Raw genomic sequence first — 20989 nt, 5'->3', positions numbered from 1 at the left:
AATAAAAATATTGAACAGAACCAGGCCCAGGACGGAGCCCTGCTTATGGCACTCAACTCATCACTTCTTTCCAGGATGAAGAGGAAGCATTGGTAAGCACGCTTTGGGCTCGTTCACTTAGCCAATTACAGATCCACCTAACCTTAGTTTTGCCTAGCCCACATTTGACTAGTTTGTTTGCCAGAAGGTCATGGGGGACATTGTTGAAGGCCTTACTGAAATCCAGGTATGCTACATCCATGGTGTTCCCGTATCTACCCAGCTTGTAACTCTATCGAAAAAAGAGATCAGATTAGTTTGGCATGACTTGTTTTTGATAAATCAGTGTTGACTAATAGCAATAACCACATTCCTTTCTAAGTGTTTGCAGACCACTTCCTTAATTATCTTTTCCAGAATTTTGCCTAGTTATCGACGTGAGGCTGGCCGGACAGTAATTGTTTGTCATCCTTTTTTCCCTTCTTGAAAATAGAGACTACATTCTTCAATACTGTTTTCAAACTTATTTAAGTGGTCAGTGTAGATATGCCCAATGGTGCAAAAGAAGTAGAAGATTAGCTATGTGATAACAGCAGAATCACTTTCACCAGCAAAACCGTAGGATAACAAAGAATAACCTTTCTTTGTTCCAGAAAGGCACAAAAGGATTCAATGAAATTTAGGTATAAAATCCTAAAGTCCTTCAAATGTCAAGGGAATGCAGAGAATGTTCAGGAGATGAAGGCATCTAGCCATTTCAAGGAAGTCTGAGTGACTTCTGTTGTCATCAGAAGGAGATGGTAGTACCTGGTCTTTTAGACCTCAGGATGAGGAAATCTGAACTAATTCCAAAGAATCTAAACCACTTTTAGAATATCCTTCTCATGAATCCTACTTCTGCAGACACTGAAAAGCAAGTTCGTCTTGCACAAGGATGAATAAAGAAGGAGCACTGCCAAGAAGACTAGACCATTCACTTGAAAATTCTTGTAGTCAATAACAATGGTAGTCAGCACAGCAGCCACTGTATGGTGAATACCAGGATTTGGCTGATGTAATAGTCATAATGGGAATCATAGGGCAGTTCCACACATATATTAAACTCACTTTAGAGCGGGTTTAAGAGACCTGCTCCAAAGGGGGTTTAAATCCATACAGGCAGGGAAAAACAGGCTTTGACGGTTGGTTGTCCCCATGCCATTCTGAATATTCCAAGGATGACATGTGGCCATCCAACCCCGCTCCCCCCCCCCCAAAAAAAAAACCTTAAATTTAAAAAGAAAACTCACCAGGAGCCATTTGGTTTTGTGGCAAATGCAATAGTTTTTCTGTGGGATGTCATCTGGATGACCCACTTGAAGAAGCGGAAACTCTCGCTTCTAAGGGGCTACCTGGATGCCCCCATAACTAGGATGGGTACAAAGGAAATACAAAAGGTTTTGTGCGAATGGAAGCCAGCAAATTAGATTGGTGTGATGAATTAGGCAGCACCAAAATTGTAGATCACACACAGGGGAGACATTCAGAGGGTCCAAAATGAAGAGTATGAGAAACTGGTCCTTGATGGCATCTGAACAGTTATTAGAACTGTTAAGAATGATTATGATGATCTATATTATTAAGGGCTACTTAAAATATGGTATTACTCATAGCATGGACAGCAATCCTGCTTCTCCCTTGGCCACTGTAAAAATATGGGTAACACGTATACTATAAGAGGAAGGGGGGAGGCCGGGGACTGGAGACTGTGATATATATTCTCAATATTGAAACCAACTATTATGGTAGCCTCACTCTAGCTCCCACCACTGAAATCTTTATGGTGAGTTTTGGCCTGTGCGTGCATGGAGGAAATGTAATACTTTAGAAGAAGTTTTTATCATGGGATAAGTTGAGATTTCAAAATTCATTTTCTGCTGATAAGCCTCCTCCAAGATGGTCTTGTTTCAAATATCATCCTCTAAGACAGATCCTATAATCTATGAATACAGTACTGGTTCTTGTTGAAGAGTTTAAGTAGCAGAAAACTGGGAGTATCAACATTTTCTTACTGTAGGATTGATGGCAACCAAGACATTTAAGTGGCCAACTGTTTTTCAGGGAGAATTTTTTGCAGGGTGTGCATCTTCTTAGTTTCCTGATAGGTTGCCTTATATGTATGACCTCTGTTTGTAAGTGTTGATACCAGGTGCATCTATGAACCTATGAACCCGCACGATCTCTTTGCTCGTTGGTGGAGGCCCTCCTCTCGCTTCCACCACCCTCGCAGTCGCGGTTGGTGGGGACGAGGGAGAGGGCCTTCTCCGTCGTGGCCCCCCGACTTTGGAACTCACTCCCCAGGGAGATCAGGCAGGCCCCCACCCTCCTCTCCTTTCGGAAGAGCCTGAAAACTTGGCTCTTGCAGAAGGCCTTTGATGATTGACCCTGGTAGGTTCAACCTATTTGCCCACTGAGCATAGACCCATATGTATGCCTCCTCAGTATTACACTCAGCACTTTAACGACTACGTCGGCTGGGTAACTACCCCTCCCTGATGACCTCAACATATTTTGCACTTTGGCCCAGATACGTGAATTCAACTCATGTTTTTAATACCTATTTTGTATGCTGACTTTTTATGACTGTTTTTATTGTTGATTGATTTGTTTTATTGCATTGTGTGCTTTTATATTGTTATGTCCGGGCATGGCCCCATGTAAGCCGCCCCGAGTTCCTTCGGGGAGATGGGGCGGGGTATAAGAATAAAGTTGTTGTTGTTATTATTATTATTATTATTATTATTATTATTATTATTATTATTATCTATCAGAATAAAACCATTACTGTAGAATTAATATACTGTAGAATTAATGCAGTTTGACACCCCTTTACTTGCCATGGCTTAATACTGGGATTTGTAGTTTGGTGAGGCACCAGCAGCTTTTGACATAGAAGGCTAAAGACCTTAGCCATGGTTGTTAAAAGTGGAATCAAACTGCCTAGATATATCCACAATCATGCCTATAGCACAATCCTGGTATTCCGAATGAGAAGGACTATACCAAGATATTATGGAACCAACAGCATTGGGACTCAGTAAAAGCACTATGGATATGCTTACAGGGCATCAGCTTTGAGATATCAGTGAACTATGCTCCCAAAAATGGAGTCAGCTCTGAGCAGTAAATCCACTGCAAAGTCAGAAGACATTGTCAACATGCTCTTCCTCCAAACACAGGAGGAACTGTGAAGAGAATTTTGATATATACTGAAAGGGCACTTTCCCAATAAGCAAAGAGTGATAATGCTTTTATGTGAGAGAACATTTTAAAACCTGAAAGATAAAATGGACGTCACAGATAACTTGTTCAATGCACCTTATTACCTTCTCAGACCACTGTGCATAACTGATGCAGCCAGAAAACACTTCTCAGGATTTTCCCTTAGGGAATAAAGCTCTCTGTTCAATTAGTAGGAATGAATGACAACAGACTCATAAAATATGCAGTGGATAAAAAACTAAAATTCTCAAATATCGAGTAAGTAGATATGAATCAATGTTGTCCAACAAACCATGATATGCAGTAGAAACTTGATATCTGGTGGGGTTTGGTTCCAGGACACCCCATGAACACCAACATCTATATATGCTAAGTCCCAGCCAGTTTTAATCACAAATTTTAAACTTGTGTCTTATCTTCAATCTTTGTTCTGTGTATTTTAATATGTATTTTGTAGAAATATGTTTTAATATGTGTATTTTATGTCAGAACCCTGCTACTAGAGCCTGGATGTGGCTCTGAGTTTCAGGGTCACTGACATTGATAAGACACCTGCGTCCCAGGACTCGGAGGAGAAACGGCTGATGGACTTGGCGGGGAATTTGCGCGGGGTTTTACTGAGCGGGAAGAGACTGTTCAAATGAGGGGGAGGATATATAAAGGAGGGTTGGCCGGAGCCTCCCATTCTTGGCTTTTCTGATGTTCATGTTTCCTACAGTAAAAGTTCCTGGTGATACCACAAAGAGTCTCGTGTGTTCATTCAGGAGCGGCTGTGGTGAGCTGACACTAAGCCAAGAATACGGACGCCATCCCGCTGTAGCGGTGAGGTGTAGCATGCAAGTGGAGGATGAAGAGCTCTTGGGCGCCGGAGGAGGAAGGTCGGAAAGGGCCACTCCCGAGACGGACGCTGAGTTCCACCAGCTGGCGGCCCTGGCGTCATCCACCGCTTATGCCCAGCCAAATGGGGTAACCCAGAGGCGCGGAGTGGTACGGGGAGATAGCACCGGAGGAGAGGAAGGTTCACCTTCCCCAGGCCCGCAAAAGATGGTGTTTCTGGAGGAGAGGATGTCGGCGATGGAGACCACCCTGGCAGTGATGTCGAGGGCGATGGAGCGCCTGGCGGTTTTGGCGGAGCCGGAGCGAGGAAGGGAACTCCGGGCTAGCTCAATGTGGGACGTGAGCATGGGAAGCAGCCAGGGCTTTGCAGACCTCCCAGCACCGAAGGGAAGGGAAATGCTAAAGGAGCCCGGTGCCCGGCCCAAGATCCAAACGAGCCTGACGCGGGTGGAGGAGAGTGACGACGAAGGGGAAAAGCCTCCGAGAATCCCGGCTACGCTCCCAACTGAGACCCTGGTGCCCCTGGCGAATGCCGGGCGTGGCACAGGACAAAGGGAAGCAGCAGCGGGGCCCACTGGCCCGCGAGGGGGCTTGCGACGGGCGGAGGATTGGGGATTGCCACCACAGGGACCCCTACCGAGACGAGAGGAACTAAGGATCGAGTTTGGGGGAGAGTCCTCTGAACTGGATTTTTTCCTGACCACGGTGAGGGGCTATATGGAGGACAATGCCCACACTTTCAGAACGGAATCCAGCCGGGTACGGGCCATTGGTGCGGTGTTGAAGAGGGGAGCGGCCAGCTGGTACGTTCAACTACACGCGCGGCGCGACCCATGTCTGGGGTCACTCCGACGCTTTATGGGGGCCCTGGAGACCCGTTTCCGAGATCCACTGGAGCAGATCCGGGCGAGGGAGGAGTTGAAGACCGTCTCCCAGGGGCAGAGGTCGGTATCTGAGTATGCGGAGGAGTTCCAATGCCTCGCTGAAAAAGTGCCGGAATGGTCTGCAGTGACAAAGATAGAACTCTTCAAAGAGGGGCTCAGGCGGGAGATCCTCTCCTGGGCGGTGCATCGTGATGAGCCTGACACACTGCGCGGATGGATTCAGCTGGCGGGGCGCGTCGAGACATCGCTGGCCCAGGCGAGGAGGCACCGAGGAGGGCTACAGCAGCGGCCGCAGATGAAAGAGGGGAGCCGGAAGGAGGGATCAACCCCAGCCGGGAGGAGAACGGAGCCGACAGGGAACGTGAGCACCAGCAGGAGGGGCTGCTTCGTGTGCGGCCGTTTGGGCCACAGGGCTGCCGAGTGCTGGCAGAGAAAAGGGGAAGGCGGAGGCCCGCCCAAACCAAGAGCCGTGGCAGGGAAACGCGCCGAGGAAGAACCACCGATGAGGCACCACTCGGGGGGGTTGGTAAGTCAGGACAAAGCCATGATAGTGGTCCCCATTCAGCTGGAAAGTGGCAGCAAACGAGCAACCTGCAAAGCATTTGTGGATTGTGGATGTTCCAGGAACATCATCTCCCCTGAATTAGCCGAGGGATTGGGATGCGAAAGAACGAACCTAGAATCCCCAATAGCTTTTTCGCAGTTGGACGGATCCACAGCATCGGGATCATTAGCTAAGTACAGTGCCGAAGATGTAAAGTGTAAGATAGGGAGTTGGGAAGGAAAGGTGTCATTTGTGATATCACAAATAGCCAGCTATAATGTTATACTAGGCATGCCATGGCTGGGGCAGGCCAACCCGCAAATCAACTGGGAGGATAAGAGCATGATCTTCAGGATGAAGTTGGACGGAGGGAGCCAGGAAGTGGAAAGGGAGCCGGGGAAAAGGGGGGAGGAAGACTCTATCAGGATAGCAGAACTGGCAGATAAATTACCCCCAGAGTATCGGGATTTTGTGGACGTATTTGATGAGAAGGAAGCAGACAGTTTCCCACCGAAGCGGAGAGTTGAAGTGAAGATAGAGCTAGTCCCAGGAGCAGAGCTTCCTAAGGCAAAAATATACCCAATGTCGGCTAGGGAAAAGGAGGAACTGAGAAAATACATTGATAAAAACCTAGCGAGGGGTTTCATAGAGCCTTCAAATTCCCCTCTAGGGGCGCCTGTGTTGTTCAGGCGCAAAAAGGACCAAACGCTGAGGCTCTGCATTGACTACAGGGGCCTGAATGCAATCAGTTCTGGAAATAAATACCCCCTACCTTTAGTGAAGGACTTGATCGCCCAGTTATCGGAGGGACAGATATTCACTAAATTGGACTTAATTGAAGCATACCATAAATTGCAGATTAAACCAGAGGACAGGTGGAAGACGGCCTTCTCCTGTGCATTCGGATTATTCAATTATCGTGTGCTCCCTTTCGGTTTGTGCGGCGGAGGCGCCGCGTTCATGCAATTAATCAACGAAGTGTTGCATCCATTGTTGTACAAGGGAGTCTTTGTTTTTTTAGATGACATATTGTTAGTATCTCGGACTAAGGAGCAACACATAGAACTAGTCAGGGGAGTCCTGCAAAAGTTGAGAGAAGCAAAACTGTATGCTAAGCTTGCCAAGTGCGAGTTCAATAAAGACCAGATAGACTTTCTGGGGTATAGGATTTCCTCCCAGGGAGTGGCGATGGACCCTGCGAAGGTAGAAGACGTGAGGGGGTGGGAAGCCCCCAAAACACGGAAGCAGCTGCAATCCTTCCTAGGGTTCGCAAACTTCTATAGAACATTTATCAAGGACTTTGCGCGCCTCACTTTGCCATTAACGGATTTGTTAAAGACTAAAGGTAGGGGAGAAACAGCCAAAGTGAAGGCCCCAGGGGCCAAACTGACCTGGACAATAGAATGCCAGGAAGCTTTCGAAGCCCTTAAAAAGCGTTTTACGGAGGAGCCTGTCCTACAGCACCCTGATATGTCTAAAGCCTTTGTATTACATTGCGATGCGTCAGACCGGGCATATGGGGCAGTTCTGCTACAGAAAGACGAGGGGGGGAACCTGAAGCCATGTGGCTATCTGTCAAAAAAGTTTAGCGATACAGAAAAAAACTGGCCGATTTGGGAGAGAGAAGCCTTAGCGATTCTAAAAGCACTAGAGTGCTGGAGACACTTCCTGGAAGGAAGTGGAACACCGTTTGAGGTGTGGACTGACCATAGAAATTTACAGTATCTAAGATCCCCTCGTAAACTATCAGCGAAGCAAATTAGATGGGCCCAATATTTCAGCCGTTTTGATTTCAGACTCAGATTCTTCCAGGGGAAACATAATATACTCGCTGACGCTCTCTCTCGGATGCCTCAGCACGGGGGAGGAATTCAGGAATCTGAAGGGAGTATTTTTCTTGATAAGCAATGGGGCCTGGCAGTACTAACTCGAGCACAAGCGGCCAAAGAAAACAAACGTACTGCCATTTCCACGGGGGGAGGAGAAATATGGGAGGAAGAGTTGAAGCGAGCGTATGGAATGGACAAATGGTTACAAACAAACAAAGAAAAGGGAGAATTGTGTGGGGATTTGGTGTTTGTAAATAAGAAATTGTATATTCCTGAATGTTTAAGACGAGAAATGTTAAGGAAGTACCATGATAACAAGGGTGCGGGTCATCTAGGCCCCACCAGGACTATTAAACTGTTGGCCAAACAATGCTGGTGGCCCGGAATGAGGAAAGACGCCAGGGGGTACGTCACGCAGTGTGAATTATGCGCAGAGGGAAAAACACCACCGGGGAAGCCCCAGGGGCTATTGCAGAAGGTGGTGGAGCCCATGAGGCCATGGGAATGCGTAGCCATGGATTTTGTAGGCGAACTACCCCCCAGCAGAGGCCACAGATACATTTGGACAATATTGGACTTATTCTCAAAACAGGCACACTTTGTGGCTCTGCCAAAACTTCCTTCAGCTGAAAAACTTGCTGATTTGTATGTGAAGCACGTATATCGCCTACATGGGTGTCCCGACAAGATAATTAGTGACCGGGGAGTCCAATTTACTGCAAAATTTTGGGGAAAATTCTTACAGCTGTTAGGAGCAGAAAGGAACCTGAGCTCGGCCTTTCATCCCGCGACCAACGGGGGGGTCGAACGTACCCAACAGACACTGTGCCAATTCTTAAGGATGTACACCAATTATAGACAGGATGATTGGGCGGACCTTCTTCCGTTTGCTGAGATGGCTTTTAACGGGGCCGTACATTCGGCCACAGGTCGTGCCCCATTCGAAATAGTATACGGACAGGAGGTGGCACCTTTCCCCAGGCTACCCGAGTGGAAGGAAGGGGAGGGCCAGACCGACGAGGAATGGCCGGCCAAAATCAAGCAAGGGTGGCAAACCGTGGTAGAGGCATTGCGGGAAACACAAAAGAAGTACAAGCTCTTTGCGGATCGTAGGCGCCGAGAGGGGGACAAATTGGGCGAAGGAGATCTGGTTTGGCTGAGCACAAAAAACCTGAAATTGGGGTTCCCATCCAAGAAATTGGCTCCACGCTATATAGGGCCATTCAGGGTAGCAAAAAGAATAAACGAAGTGACCTATGAGCTGAGGCTACCAAAGGACCTAGGAAAGGTACACCCGGTATTCCATTGCAGCCTGTTAAAAAAGTATAAAGGAACTCTGGACAGCGGAGAACAATAGTTGTGTTTAATCTTTTCCTTCCAGGACGAAGGGGAGGAGGACGCCATGTCAGAACCCTGCTACTAGAGCCTGGATGTGGCTCTGAGTTTCAGGGTCACTGACATTGATAAGACACCTGCGTCCCAGGACTCGGAGGAGAAACGGCTGATGGACTTGGCGGGGAATTTGCGCGGGGTTTTACTGAGCGGGAAGAGACTGTTCAAATGAGGGGGAGGATATATAAAGGAGGGTTGGCCGGAGCCTCCCATTCTTGGCTTTTCTGATGTTCATGTTTCCTACAGTAAAAGTTCCTGGTGATACCACAAAGAGTCTCGTGTGTTCATTCAGGAGCGGCTGTGGTGAGCTGACAATTTTATAGAATGTTTTAGATGATTATGTGTTTTTAGCTGTGTTGCAATCTACCTCAAGCCATGAGGTGAGGCGGATAAAAATAAAATTATTATTATTATTATTATTATTATTATTATTATTATTATTATTATTATTATAGTTTAAAATGGTATGGTAAAATGGTATAAAATTGCAAAAACAGAGTTTTGTTTTTTAGATTTTTAACATATATTTTAAATCCATAGAGAACTGAATCCATGGATACAGTATCTGTAGGAACAGAGGGCTGACTGTAGTATTGATATAAGGTAAAATAATTCTAAAGTTCATCAATACTACAGAATTAAGGCTGTTTTTCATCACTTTTAACTGCCATGGGTCAATGTTATGGAATCATGGGATTTATAGTTTAGTGAGGCACCAGTACATCATGGCAGAGAAAGCTAAAGATCTTGGAAAGCTAGAACTCCCATTTTTATATATTTTTCTTCTTGCAAGGGTGTCTCTCTTTTCAAAACATTCCCTTGATTGAGAGCGAGGTAGGTAGATCACATATTGCAAGCAATAGCCTGCAGACTCCGTTGCTGGCCTTGACCTTGACCCGATTATAAGCCGGGGAGGCTTTTTCAGCACATAAATAAGGGCTGAAAAACTCGGCTTATCTTCGAGTATATACGGTAATTCTACAGTGCAAAAACACCCCCATACTTTTTAATGAGGGGTCACCCATGGAATTCCAAGCAGAATTCAATGTGCTGGTGGTTAGAATAATAGAATCACAGAGTTGAAAGAGACTGCAAGGGTCATTCAGTCCAACTTCATCCTGCCATCAGAAACACACAATCAAAACACTCTCAACAGTTGGCCATCCAGTCTCTGCTTAAAAGTCCCCAAAGAAGGGTGCTCCATTACACTCCCAGGAAGCATATTCCAATGCCCAACCATTCATACGGTACCATTAGGAAGTTATTCCTAATGTTTAGGTGGAATCTTTTTTCCTGCAATTGGAATCCATTGCTCTGTGTCCTAATCTCCAGAGGAGAAAACAAACTTTTCCCGTCCTCAAGGTGGCATCCCTCAGATATTTAAACAAGGTGATCATGTCCCCTCTCACCTTCTTTTCTCCAAACTAAACATACCTAGCTTCCTTAGGTGCTCCTCACAAGGCGTGGCTTCCAAACCTTTGATGATTTTGGTTGCCCATTTGAATCGCCCCCTATGGAAGGAGTATTTCTTGAATATCCATTTTTGACATCTGTACATGAATGAACAAGCTGTACTCGGCACTATATTTTATTTATTTATTTATTTATTTATTTATTTATTTACAACATTTATATCCCGCCCTTCTCACCCGAAGGGACTCAGGGCGGCTTACAAAAATTGGCAAAATTTAATGCCCTGAATACAATCATAAAAACAAAACAGTAACAGATATATTAATAACATCGTTAAAACACATTATAAAACCTTAAAAACGTATAAATAATTAATTCCATTCGTCCGAGATCCTCATTCTTCATCCTTAAATCAGTCCATGTCAACTTTGTCATTTACTCATCAAAAGCTTGGCCACATAACCATGTTTTCACAGCCCGTCTGAATCCCAGCAGGGTAGGAGCCTGTCGGATATCTCCAGGGAGGGCGTTCCACAGCCGGGGAGCCACCACCGAGAAGGCCCTGTCCCTCGTTCCCACCAGCCGCGCCTGAGACAGGTGGGACCGAGAGCAGGGCCTCTCCAGATGATCTTAGTGATCTTACTGGTTCATAGGAGGAGATGCGTTCGGACAAGTAGATTGGGCCAGAACCGTTTAGGGCTTTATAGGTCAAGACCAGCACTTTGAATTGGGCTCGGTAGCATATCGGCAGCCAGTGGAGCTGGCTTAGCAGGGGGGTTGTGCGCTCCCTGTAAGCTGCCCCAGTTATTAATCTGGCTGCCGCCCGTTGTACTAGTTGGAGCTTCCGGGCCGTCTTCAAAGGCAACCCCACGTAGAGCGCGTTGCAGTAGTCCAAACGAGCTGTAACCAGAGCGTGGACCACCGTGACCAAGTCAGACCTCCCAAGGAACGGGCGCAGCTGGCGCACAAGACGGAGTTGTGCGAAGGCTCCCCTGGCCACCGCCGAGACCTGGGGATCCAGGCTCAGCGATGAGTCCAGGATCACCCCCAGATTGCGAACCTGTGTCTTCAGGGGGAGTGCGACCCCGTCCAACACAGGCTGTAACCCTATTCCCTGTTCAGCCTTATGACTGACCAGGAGGACCTCTGTCTTGTCTGGATTCAATTTCAATTTGTTAGCCCTCATCCAGTCCGACACAGCGGCCAGACACCGGTTCAGGACCTGAACAGCCTCCTTAGTGACAGGTGGAAAGGAGTGACAGAGCTGGACATCATCTGCGTACAGATGACACCGCACCCCGAAACTCCGGATGATCTCTCCCAACGGCTTCATGTAGATGTTAAACAACATGGGAGACAATACAGAGCCCTGCGGGACTCCACAAGACAAGGGTTGTGGGGCCGAGCAGGTGTCCCCCAATGACACCATCTTGGAACGACCCTCCAGAAAGGACTGGAGCCACTGCAAAGCAGTACCCCCGAGCCCCATCCCGGCAAGGCGCCCCAGAAGGATACCGTGATCGACAGTATCGAAGGCCGCTGAAAGGTCCAGCAGAACCAGCAGGGACACACTCCCCCTGTCCAGTTCCCGGCGTAGATCATCGACTAAGGCGACCAAGGCTGTCTCGGTACCATGCCCCGGCCTGAAGCCAGACTGTGCCGGATCCAGATAATCGGTATCTACCAAGAATGCCTGGAGTTGTGCGGCCACCACACGTTCCACGACCTTGCCCAAAAAGGGGAGATTGGAAATAGGCCGATAGTTATCCAATTGAGTGGGGTCCAGTGATGGCTTTTTCAACAGCGGTTTGATCACAGCCAATTTAAGGCTCGCTGGAAATATGCCTTCCCGAAGGGAGGCATTCACCACCACCTTCACCCACTCGGCCAATCCCCCTCTGGCCTCTCTCACCAGCCAGGATGGGCAGGGGTCTAGGATGCATGTGGTAGCCCTCACCTCTCCCAGCACCTTGTCCACGTCCTCAGACTGAACCAATTGAAACGAATCCATCAAAATAGGACAAGCAGGTGCCCGTGTTACATCCTCGGAGACTGCCATTAATATGGTGTCGAAGCCAGAGCGGATCAAAGCGACTTTGTCCGCAAAGAACCGAGCAAATGCTTCACAGCGGGCTGCCGAGTTGTCAGGGATCCCGTCTTGGGGGACGGGATATAACAAAGCCCGGGGCTGTGGCGCAGACGGGAGAGCAATGAGTCACTGACCAGGAGGTCATAAGTTCGAGGCCCGCTCGGAGCTATGTTGTTTGTCTTTGTCCTGTGTTAAAAAGGCATTGAATGTTTGCCTAATATGTGTAATGTGATCCGCCCTGAGTCCCCTTCGGGGTGAGAAGGGCGGAATATAAATGATGTAAATAAATAAATAAACCTCTGACAACTCGGAACAGCTCCGCCGGACGGTTCTTTGCGGACACAATATTAGCTGCAAAGAAAACGTTCTTTGCAGCATCTATTGCCGCGGCATATGCCCTAAGGTAGAGACATAGCCATGTTCGGTTTGGCTCGCTCGGCTTCGAATGCCACACGCCCTCTAGTTCCCTCTTCTTTCGCTTCATCGCTGCCAACTCCTCAGTGAACCAAGGAGATGGTTTAGCTCGGGTACTCGAGAGGGGACGTTCCGGAGCAATCGTGTCTATTGCCCTAGTCACCTCCTTATTCCAGAGAGTGACCAGAGCATCGACAGGATCACCAGCCGAGGTGGCGGGAAATTCCCCAAGAGCCGTCAGGAATCCATTTGGATCCATAAGCCTCCTGGGGCGGACCATTTTAGGTCCTCCACCCCTGCGGAGGTTGGGGGGTGCGGTGAGTCTAAACCTGATCAGGTGATGGTCGGTCCATGGCAAAGGAGTGATGGTGAGCTCCTCCACACCGCCACCTTCCTCCCATCCCTGGCAGAAAACCAAGTCAAGTGTGTGCCCCGCTCTGTGGGTAGGGCCAGATACTAGTTGGGACAGCCCCATGGTTGCCATGGTGGCCATGAAGTCCTGAGCCGCCCCGGACAGAGTGGTCTCGGCATGGACATTGAAGTCCCCCAGCACAATGAGCCGTTGGGATTCCAATGCCAGGCCGGAGACCACCCCTGCTAGCTCAGGCAAGGAGACTGTAGTGCAGCAGGGTGGTCGGTATACTAACAGAATCCCTATTCTGTCCCGGTCACCTATCCTCAGATGAGCACACTCAAACAAGGTTGACTGTGGGATGGGGCACCTGGTCAGGGGGATGGACTCCTTATAGACCACTGCAACCCCTCCTCCCCTCCCTCCGGATCTTGGTTGGTGCTGTACGGTATACCCTGGCAGACAAAGCTGGGTGAGATTGGCCCCCCCCAGCCTCATCCAGCCAGGTCTCCGTTATGAACGCCAGGTCTGCCCGCTCATCCAGGATAAGATCCTGGATGATCGCTACTTTTCCATTAACAGACCTGGCGTTCAGCAGCACCACCTTTAGACCGGAGGGATCGCCAACCTGGGCACCCAGATTTACTGTGTCAGGAGGCTGTTTTAAATCTACAAGGACTCTTCTTCTTTCCCTAGGCCGAATTAATTTTTGACTCTCTTTCCTGTATCTCCCCCTCCCCTGAATTACTTCTATAGGGACCCCTCGGCTGTTGGACATCCACCCTCCCCCAACCTGGTCCATAATTACATTAACCCTGGGTTTTAGAGTGGCCAGAATTCCTATTTCAGCTGCGTCCTGCTTCCACCAAGTGCCCAGGTGCATTGACATAGCCAACCTGTCAGACCCCTGGCAGCAGGGCACCAAGAACCATACACGGAGGCCAATCTCTTTCTAATATCTTTATTAAGGAAATGTATAAAAGTAATAAAAACAAGTGAAGAATATAGTTCAGAAGCAGACCTTTCAAATGAGGTCAAAAATAGTCCAAAAATGCATTGTCCAATAAATGATATTAGAGTTCAAAGTTTAAATCCAATACCGAAGCACACACTATTGCCAAGTAATAGTGTGGGGAAATGCCAGAGTCTTAGGAGTCCAAGGAAGCTTGACAACAAGGCTGGAAATAATCTTGGTTCCTTAACAAGGTCTGTGACTAGGAACAAGGCAAACAGTGAATCTTGGAAAAAGGTCCGTGACTAGGAACAAGGCAAACAGTGAATCTTGGAACAAAGTCCGTGGTTAACAGCAAGGCAAGGCAGTACTTGAATTCTTGATCTGGGAAGCAAGGAACTGGGGTTACGAAGTCCACACACGATCTCACTCCTGAAGCAGCTCTGTTGACTCCGCAAAGATTCTCCCGTGTCAGGCACCTATATTGGGTCTCGTTTTCCCGCCAACAACCTCTTTCCCTAGAGAACGGGAAGCGAAACCCAACTTTGTCCAGATGCAAGACTCCTTAGAATTTCCCAAGGGAAGCAGGTCTAATCAGCCTGTTGTTTGGCTGCAATCCGTAAACTCCTGCGATTCTGTTCCCTGACTCCTCTGTCAGCACAATAGGATTCTCTCCTAGGGAACGGAGGCGAGGAATGTCCAAGGTCTGTTTTACTGAATTCTAGGGTACAAACATCAACATCCGGCAAGTGAAAAGACTCCGGCTCTTGTTGAACCGGCGAAAACCCCATGTTTTCGTCTTCATCAGCCTCGATGGCATTAGGAACAGGACTACAAGGCCCATGAGGCATCACACAACCCTTTATACTATTTGTGCTATTTCCTGTGGCCAGTAGTTGTACTTATCACATAAGCTCTAATAACAAAACAAACCTTCCCACCCTCCAACCGCCCCTCCCCGCCCTCAACTATTATCTCAGTTGGTAAGACCCATAGTAGATGTTATAACAGCAACTATAATAGTCCAAGGCTTAGTTCAGAGGGCCATTTCAGATCAGTAGGCGTCTGATGGAATATTGAATGAGGTAAGCGGTTCAATTTGATTTAAAAAAGTACAACAATCAAGTTTATCCCATAAAGTGCTGAATAGTTCTATTTCATAGAGTTCAGTAAAGTGCTTAATCAGTTCTCTCTGATAGGTGCTTGGTAAAATATTTGATGGAGTAAATGCTTTATGGGCGGCAGTTCTATACAATAAATGCTTGTGGTACTATTTATTTGCAAAGTAATCAAACAAAAAACAGTGGCGACGGGAGAGAGGAATAAAGTAATAAAGATGGCAAAAAAGCCCTGCAACCAGAGAGGCCTGCCAATGTGACAACTTCTACATTTCTCATACCCGCTGCAGCCCCCAAACCAGCTCTGTCAGCAGAAGCACCCCTCTGAGTCTTAGCCAAAAGAATTGTTTTCCATTACATTGTTTCACCAAAAAGAAATTTGAGCTGGGCAAAACAATTTCCAAGTGTTCTGCAATATCAGAGACACGATATATTACCATTATAACGTAACAGTTCATATGAACAAATTGTGTTTCCAGTCGCAATACAGAATTGTTCTTTCCCAGTGGCATATGATAACTTGCAGAGCAAAGGCTCCTATAGTAACACCAATGAAGATGTATTGTGTAGTTGTTTGGGCTTTATGCCTTTATTTTGTGGTAAGAAAAAACACAGATGAAGCAAAATAGAAATGAGCAGGGGAAATTACTGGATTTGGATCCCATATCCTGGATGACCGCAAGATGCTGTGTGGAACAAATTCAGGTATAAGAAAATGCACTATCATTTACTTCTTCCCCATTGTGTTGGTACAGGTGTACCAGAAACTTCAACTTTATTTTCTTGCTGCAAATGTTTGCAATCATAGGACAGGCCACCTGTCAATCACCATTAAGTTTGGTTCCGCCCCTTGTTCAGGGCTCTGGGAGGGAAGGAGCCATTTTTAAGTTAGTCTCACTTAGGAAGCTCATCTATAAGACATAGACCAGCTCGTCCCATAAAAAGCTTCATATTTCAAGAACACCAGGGATAAAGACCGTCCGGGGATACAGAACAACAGCACAGAAACATCTGCAAGCCTTGGCTGGTAGGTCCACTCGACACCCAGACGCACTTGGGAGTCGGCAGTGGGTCCCAGACCAGCTAGGCCCAGATAATAGATAGCCTGGGAGAGGTTATAAGAGGGTTTTCACAGTTATTCAAAGCCAATCGCCTGTCCCATGGGGACAAGACTCCTTGAAGATTTATTATTTGTTCGTCAATAAAGACTTTGTTATTTCTTTAAAAGACTCAAAGGCCATCTTTTCAGGGAAATTCCTCAACAACCTTTCTTTAGGCACCCTGGCTTCCCGCTGGGCATAAAGTGTGCGTCCTATATAATAGACAATCAGTTACAGGCCCAGCGCGTGACAGAATACCCATCTTCATCTCTGTGGTTGACAAACAGTGGCAAAAGACATAAAAACATCTCAGACTGAGGACAAGTGCAACATGAATTGCTGCTCAGTAAACCTGCTATATTTTCCTATTAGAAAAAACAGAGGCAGTAAGTGCGTACAGTAATTTTATGTATGCTTATTTTGGAATTAAATTTTAATGAGTAAATGAGCTTTATTTCCAAATAAATAGGAACACAATTTTGCCTACTTCCTTCTGGCCAGAAGGGGGATGAAGAGCAGAGTGAAGGGCAAGCAGTGTGATGCTGCAGTAGTAGAGAAGGAAGAGAAGAAGGAAAATATGTAAAATTACCCAGAAGTCTGTTTGTAAGCATCTTGATGACAATGACTGATTAGTAGTCATTAGTAGTTTTTCAGGAAAATATTCTGTCAAACTTTTTTTGTCAGATCACTAATTTAGTAGATAATGGGAATGCTGTGGGTATCATTTATCTGGATTTTGACACAGCATTTGAAAAAAAGACTTTATGACATTTTGAACACCAAACTGAAGAAATATGGAATAAATGGAAACACCATCAGATGGATCCATAATTGGTTAGAAAATCATGCTCCAAGTATTTTCATCAGTGGCTGTGGTTTTGATTTTAAAAGTTCTCAGGTGCAGCAGGGCCCTATTCTGTGGCTGAGGCTTTTCAATATTTTTATTGATAATTTAGATGATGGATGAAGGGAATACTTATCAAATTTGCAGGTGAGACAAAACTGGGAAGAATAGTTAACATATTTAAAGAGAGGGAAAGAATTCCAAAGAATTTTGATAAACTAAAAAACAAATAAAACATTGTTTTGTCAAAGGTTTTATGGTCGGAATGAATGGGTTGCTGTGAGTTTTCCAGGCTGTATGGCCATGTTCCAGAAACATTCTCTCCTGAAGGTTGTGAGTAAATCAAATATGTTATTTTAATAAAAGTTTACTTCATTTTTGTCTCTTGAGTGCATGATATAAAACAAGTTGTTTTATATATATATTGGACACTGAAAAACATTTCTAAAGCTCTGCTGTTTTAATGCACTGGCAAATATCTGTTTTCCTAGCAGATCAGAGATAACATGTTATTCAGTCTAACAACTGGAACCATTGGCTTGCATAATTATATCTGGGTGTATACCGCAAAAGAAGATTCTACTCTAAAGGGTTTTTGACTCTTCTCTGAAACGTCATGCTTTTCTAAAAGTTATGATCTCCGAAAGCAAGTCATTACTCTGGGCTGGAGATTTGCACACAGACCTTTTATCTTGTCCAGAGTTAAACCCACTGAAACTGGAGAACTGGCAACCATGTTACTTCCTGGAGATGGGCCAGAAAAGGTGGAATCACGCCTTGAGGTTTGGCAATCCTAACTGCTAAAGTTGTTTCTTGTCAAAACTGCACACTGACTTTTTTGCCAGATCCATTCAAACTGCCAAACTACTGGGTTGTTGTATGTTTTCCGGTCTGTATGGCCATGTTCTAGAAGTATTCTCTCCTGACGTTTCGCCCACATCTATGGCAGGCATCCTCAGAGGTTGTGAGGTATGGAGAAACTAAGCAAGGAAGGTTTATATATATCTGTGGGAAGTCCAGGGTGAGGGAAGAACTCTTGTCAGTCGGAGACCAGCGTAAATGTTGCAGATAATCACCCTAATTTGCATTGAATGGCTACATCTACTAGCTACTTTCTGCCTGGGGGCAATCTTTGTTAACTGCCCCTAGTTCCCATGTCTCAGAGTGTTGCTTCTTATTTACTGTTCTGATTTTTGAGTTTTTTAATACTGGTAGCCAGATTTTGTTCATTTTCATGGTTTCCTCCTTTCTGTTGATCCCGGCCATGAAAGCCTTCGACAACACATTGCCAAACTACTTCTTTTCAGACTGCAACTCTGTGATGTGCCTCAAGCATTAACGTCCATAGGGGGCAGGACCTTTGGCTGAGTTCTGCAAATTTTTGGCATAATTATTTTTTATGTTGCAGGACTATTGCAGTAAGAAAAAAGCCATGAAGCATTTTATTATCAAAAGCATGCGTGCTTAAGAGAATCCAATGGTAAATGTCAATGAACAGAAGGAGGAAGGATCAAAACATTTATTCTGTTTAATTTCAATTGCTATGAACTCAATACTTTATTTATTTATTATGAAACAGCCTCTGCTTAGTTCATTGGGACTTACTCTCAAGTAAATATACCAAGACTTGCAGTACTAAATTACACAGAATATGGAGAAATTGGCACAAATGCATGAGTGTGTAACTACTTACAATTCTAGTGCTGATAATAAATTCTCCAGAAAATGTTTGACTCCAATTTCCAGCAGCTCTAGCCAATACTGATAAACATCTGAAGGACTATACCAGGGGTCCTCAAACTTTTAAAACAATCCTTCAGACTGTGGAGGGGCCGAATTATCATTTGGGAAAAAAGCGAACAAATTCCTATGCACACTGCAGATATCTTATTTATAGTGCAAAACAACAACAACAATGAAAGAACAATACAATATTTAAAAATGAAAACAATTTTAACCAACATAAACCTATCAGGCTTTAAATAGGAAGTGTGGGTCTGATTCTGGCAAATGAGATAGTCAGGTTAATTAGGATTGTTGTTGTTGTGTGTCTTCAAGTCATTTAAGACTCTGGGTGAGCCTATTTTTAGATGCGGAGAAAAGCATTCGACAGTGTAAACTGGTTCTGTATGTTCGAGATCCTTACAGAAATGGATACAGGATACTATTTCCAGAATGCAATAAAAAATATCTACTCCCATCAAAAGGCTAGAATTATAATAAATGGACAACTGTCAGAAGGTATAGAAATAAAGAAAGGGACAAGGCAGGGGTGCCCACTTTCACCTTTACTTTTTATATTAACATCAGAAATTCTGCTGGAAGCAATAAGAAACAACAAGGAGCTGAAAGGGCTAAGAACAAAAAATAACAGCTACAAGATACGCGCATATGCGGATGACATTGTGTGTATCATAGAGGAGCCCAAAGACAAGATCAAGACATGGTTGGAAGTAATTGAGAAGTTTGGGGAGATTGCTGGCATAAGGATAAACAGAGGTAAAACCAAAATTTTGACAAAGAATATTTCACAAAAGCTGAAACAGGAGTTACAACAAAAAACGGGGATAGAAATAGTAAAAAAAATTAAATATCTAGGGATCGAGTTAACCGCGAATAATATTCACCTGCAAAAAAATAATTATGACAGAAAATGGAGAGAAATGAAAAAAAATGGAAAGGTGGAATGGTTTACATCTCTCTATGTTAGGAAAAATTGCCGCTATTAAAATGAAGATACTAGCTGAAGCATTATTTCTTTTCAGAAATCTACCCATTCTGAATAATAAAAAAACTCTGGACGAATGGCAAAGAGAAATTAACAAGTTCATATGGGGCAGAAAACGAGCGAGGATTAAGTATCTATATATGAAAGACGACATTCGCAGAGGAGGGCTGGGAGTCCCTGATCTGCAATTGTATTATGATGCGGCTGCCTTGGAATGGGTAAAGGAGTGGGCCTGCCTACGAAAGGCAAGGATATTGGCATTAGAAGGCCAAGACTTAAACAAAGGATGGCATGCATACTTATGGAAAAGGAAAGGTTACAAAGAAAAAAACTTCAGTAATCACTATTTAAGAAAAGCATTAATAACAACATGGGAGAAATATAAAAACAGATTTTACAGTAGGACACCACTATGGCTCTCCCCTTTAGAGTCAGAACACATGAGGGAGATTCCTAGAGAAAGATGGCTAACATATAAACAACTAATAAAAATTGATAATTACGGAATAAGATTAAAAAAATATGAGGAAGTAAAACAGCTAGAACCATCGATAACCTGGTTAAATTACTGGCAGATCATGGAAGGCTTCAAAACAGATAATCAAATAGGATTTGAGAGAAATGATACAACATGGGACAAAATTTTAAAAATGGAGAAGAAAATTATCAAAATGTTATATCAACAGCTATTAATCTGGGAAACAGAAGAGGTCTATGTAAAAGAAAATATGACCATATGGGCTAGGGAGATTGGACATACCATAAGCATGGAGGAATGGGAAAGGTGCTGGAAAAAAAAATAAGATATACATATTCAACACAGTTAAAGGAAAGCTGGTACAAAATCTTTTTCAGGTGGTACATAACGCCGGAAAAATTAGCAAAAATTAATAAAAACAAGAATGGAGATAAGTGTTGGACATGTAAGAAAGAGAAGGGAGATTTTTTTCACATGTGGTGGGGATGTAAGAAGGTAAAAAGGTTTTGGAAAATAATACAGAAGGAAATGGAGACCATACTACAAACAAAACTAACCCTAAAACCGGAATATTTTCTACTAGGACTAACGGACTTTTTCACGGATATAAACAATGAAAAATTGTTTATATATATGACAAGTGCAGCAAGAATCACGATTGCGAAACTCTGGAAAACAGCAGAAACGCCGTCATTAGAACAATGGCTTTTGAAACTGATGGATATAAAAAATATGGACACACTAACACAGATAATTTCAGTAAAAACAGACACAA

At 44.9% G+C, this 20989-nt stretch overlaps 2 protein-coding genes across 4 annotated transcripts in view; one reads left to right on the top strand and one right to left on the bottom strand.

The window, feature by feature from the left end:
• pde11a (phosphodiesterase 11A) overlaps positions 1-20989 on the bottom strand; it is a 240910-nt gene that overhangs the window by 162617 nt on the left and 57304 nt on the right. The window lies entirely within an intron of this gene.
• On the top strand, positions 3718-8997 carry LOC134295716 (uncharacterized). Its single transcript, XM_062969151.1, has 2 exons — positions 3718-5487; positions 8716-8997. The coding sequence occupies exons 1-2, from the start codon at positions 3940-3942 to the stop codon at positions 8755-8757; spliced, it is 1590 nt and encodes a 529-aa protein (XP_062825221.1). The 5' UTR covers positions 3718-3939; the 3' UTR covers positions 8758-8997.

The sequence above is a fragment of the Anolis carolinensis genome, chromosome 1, assembly GCF_035594765.1.
Source record: "Anolis carolinensis isolate JA03-04 chromosome 1, rAnoCar3.1.pri, whole genome shotgun sequence".
Taxonomy (NCBI): domain Eukaryota; kingdom Metazoa; phylum Chordata; class Lepidosauria; order Squamata; family Dactyloidae; genus Anolis; species Anolis carolinensis.
The sequence above is the reverse complement of the archived record's forward strand: the minus strand, read 5'-3'. Positions and strand labels throughout refer to the sequence as shown.

Bases quoted from the DNA above. Each gene is read 5' to 3' on its own strand.
- LOC134295716 (XM_062969151.1), top strand. From the start codon at position 3,940: ATGTTCATGTTTCCTACAGTAAAAGTTCCTGGTGATACCACAAAGAGT. The intron at 5,488-8,715 runs GTAAGTCAGGAC...TTTTCCTTCCAG, and splicing joins GGCACCACTCGGGGGGGTTG to GACGAAGGGGAGGAGGACGC.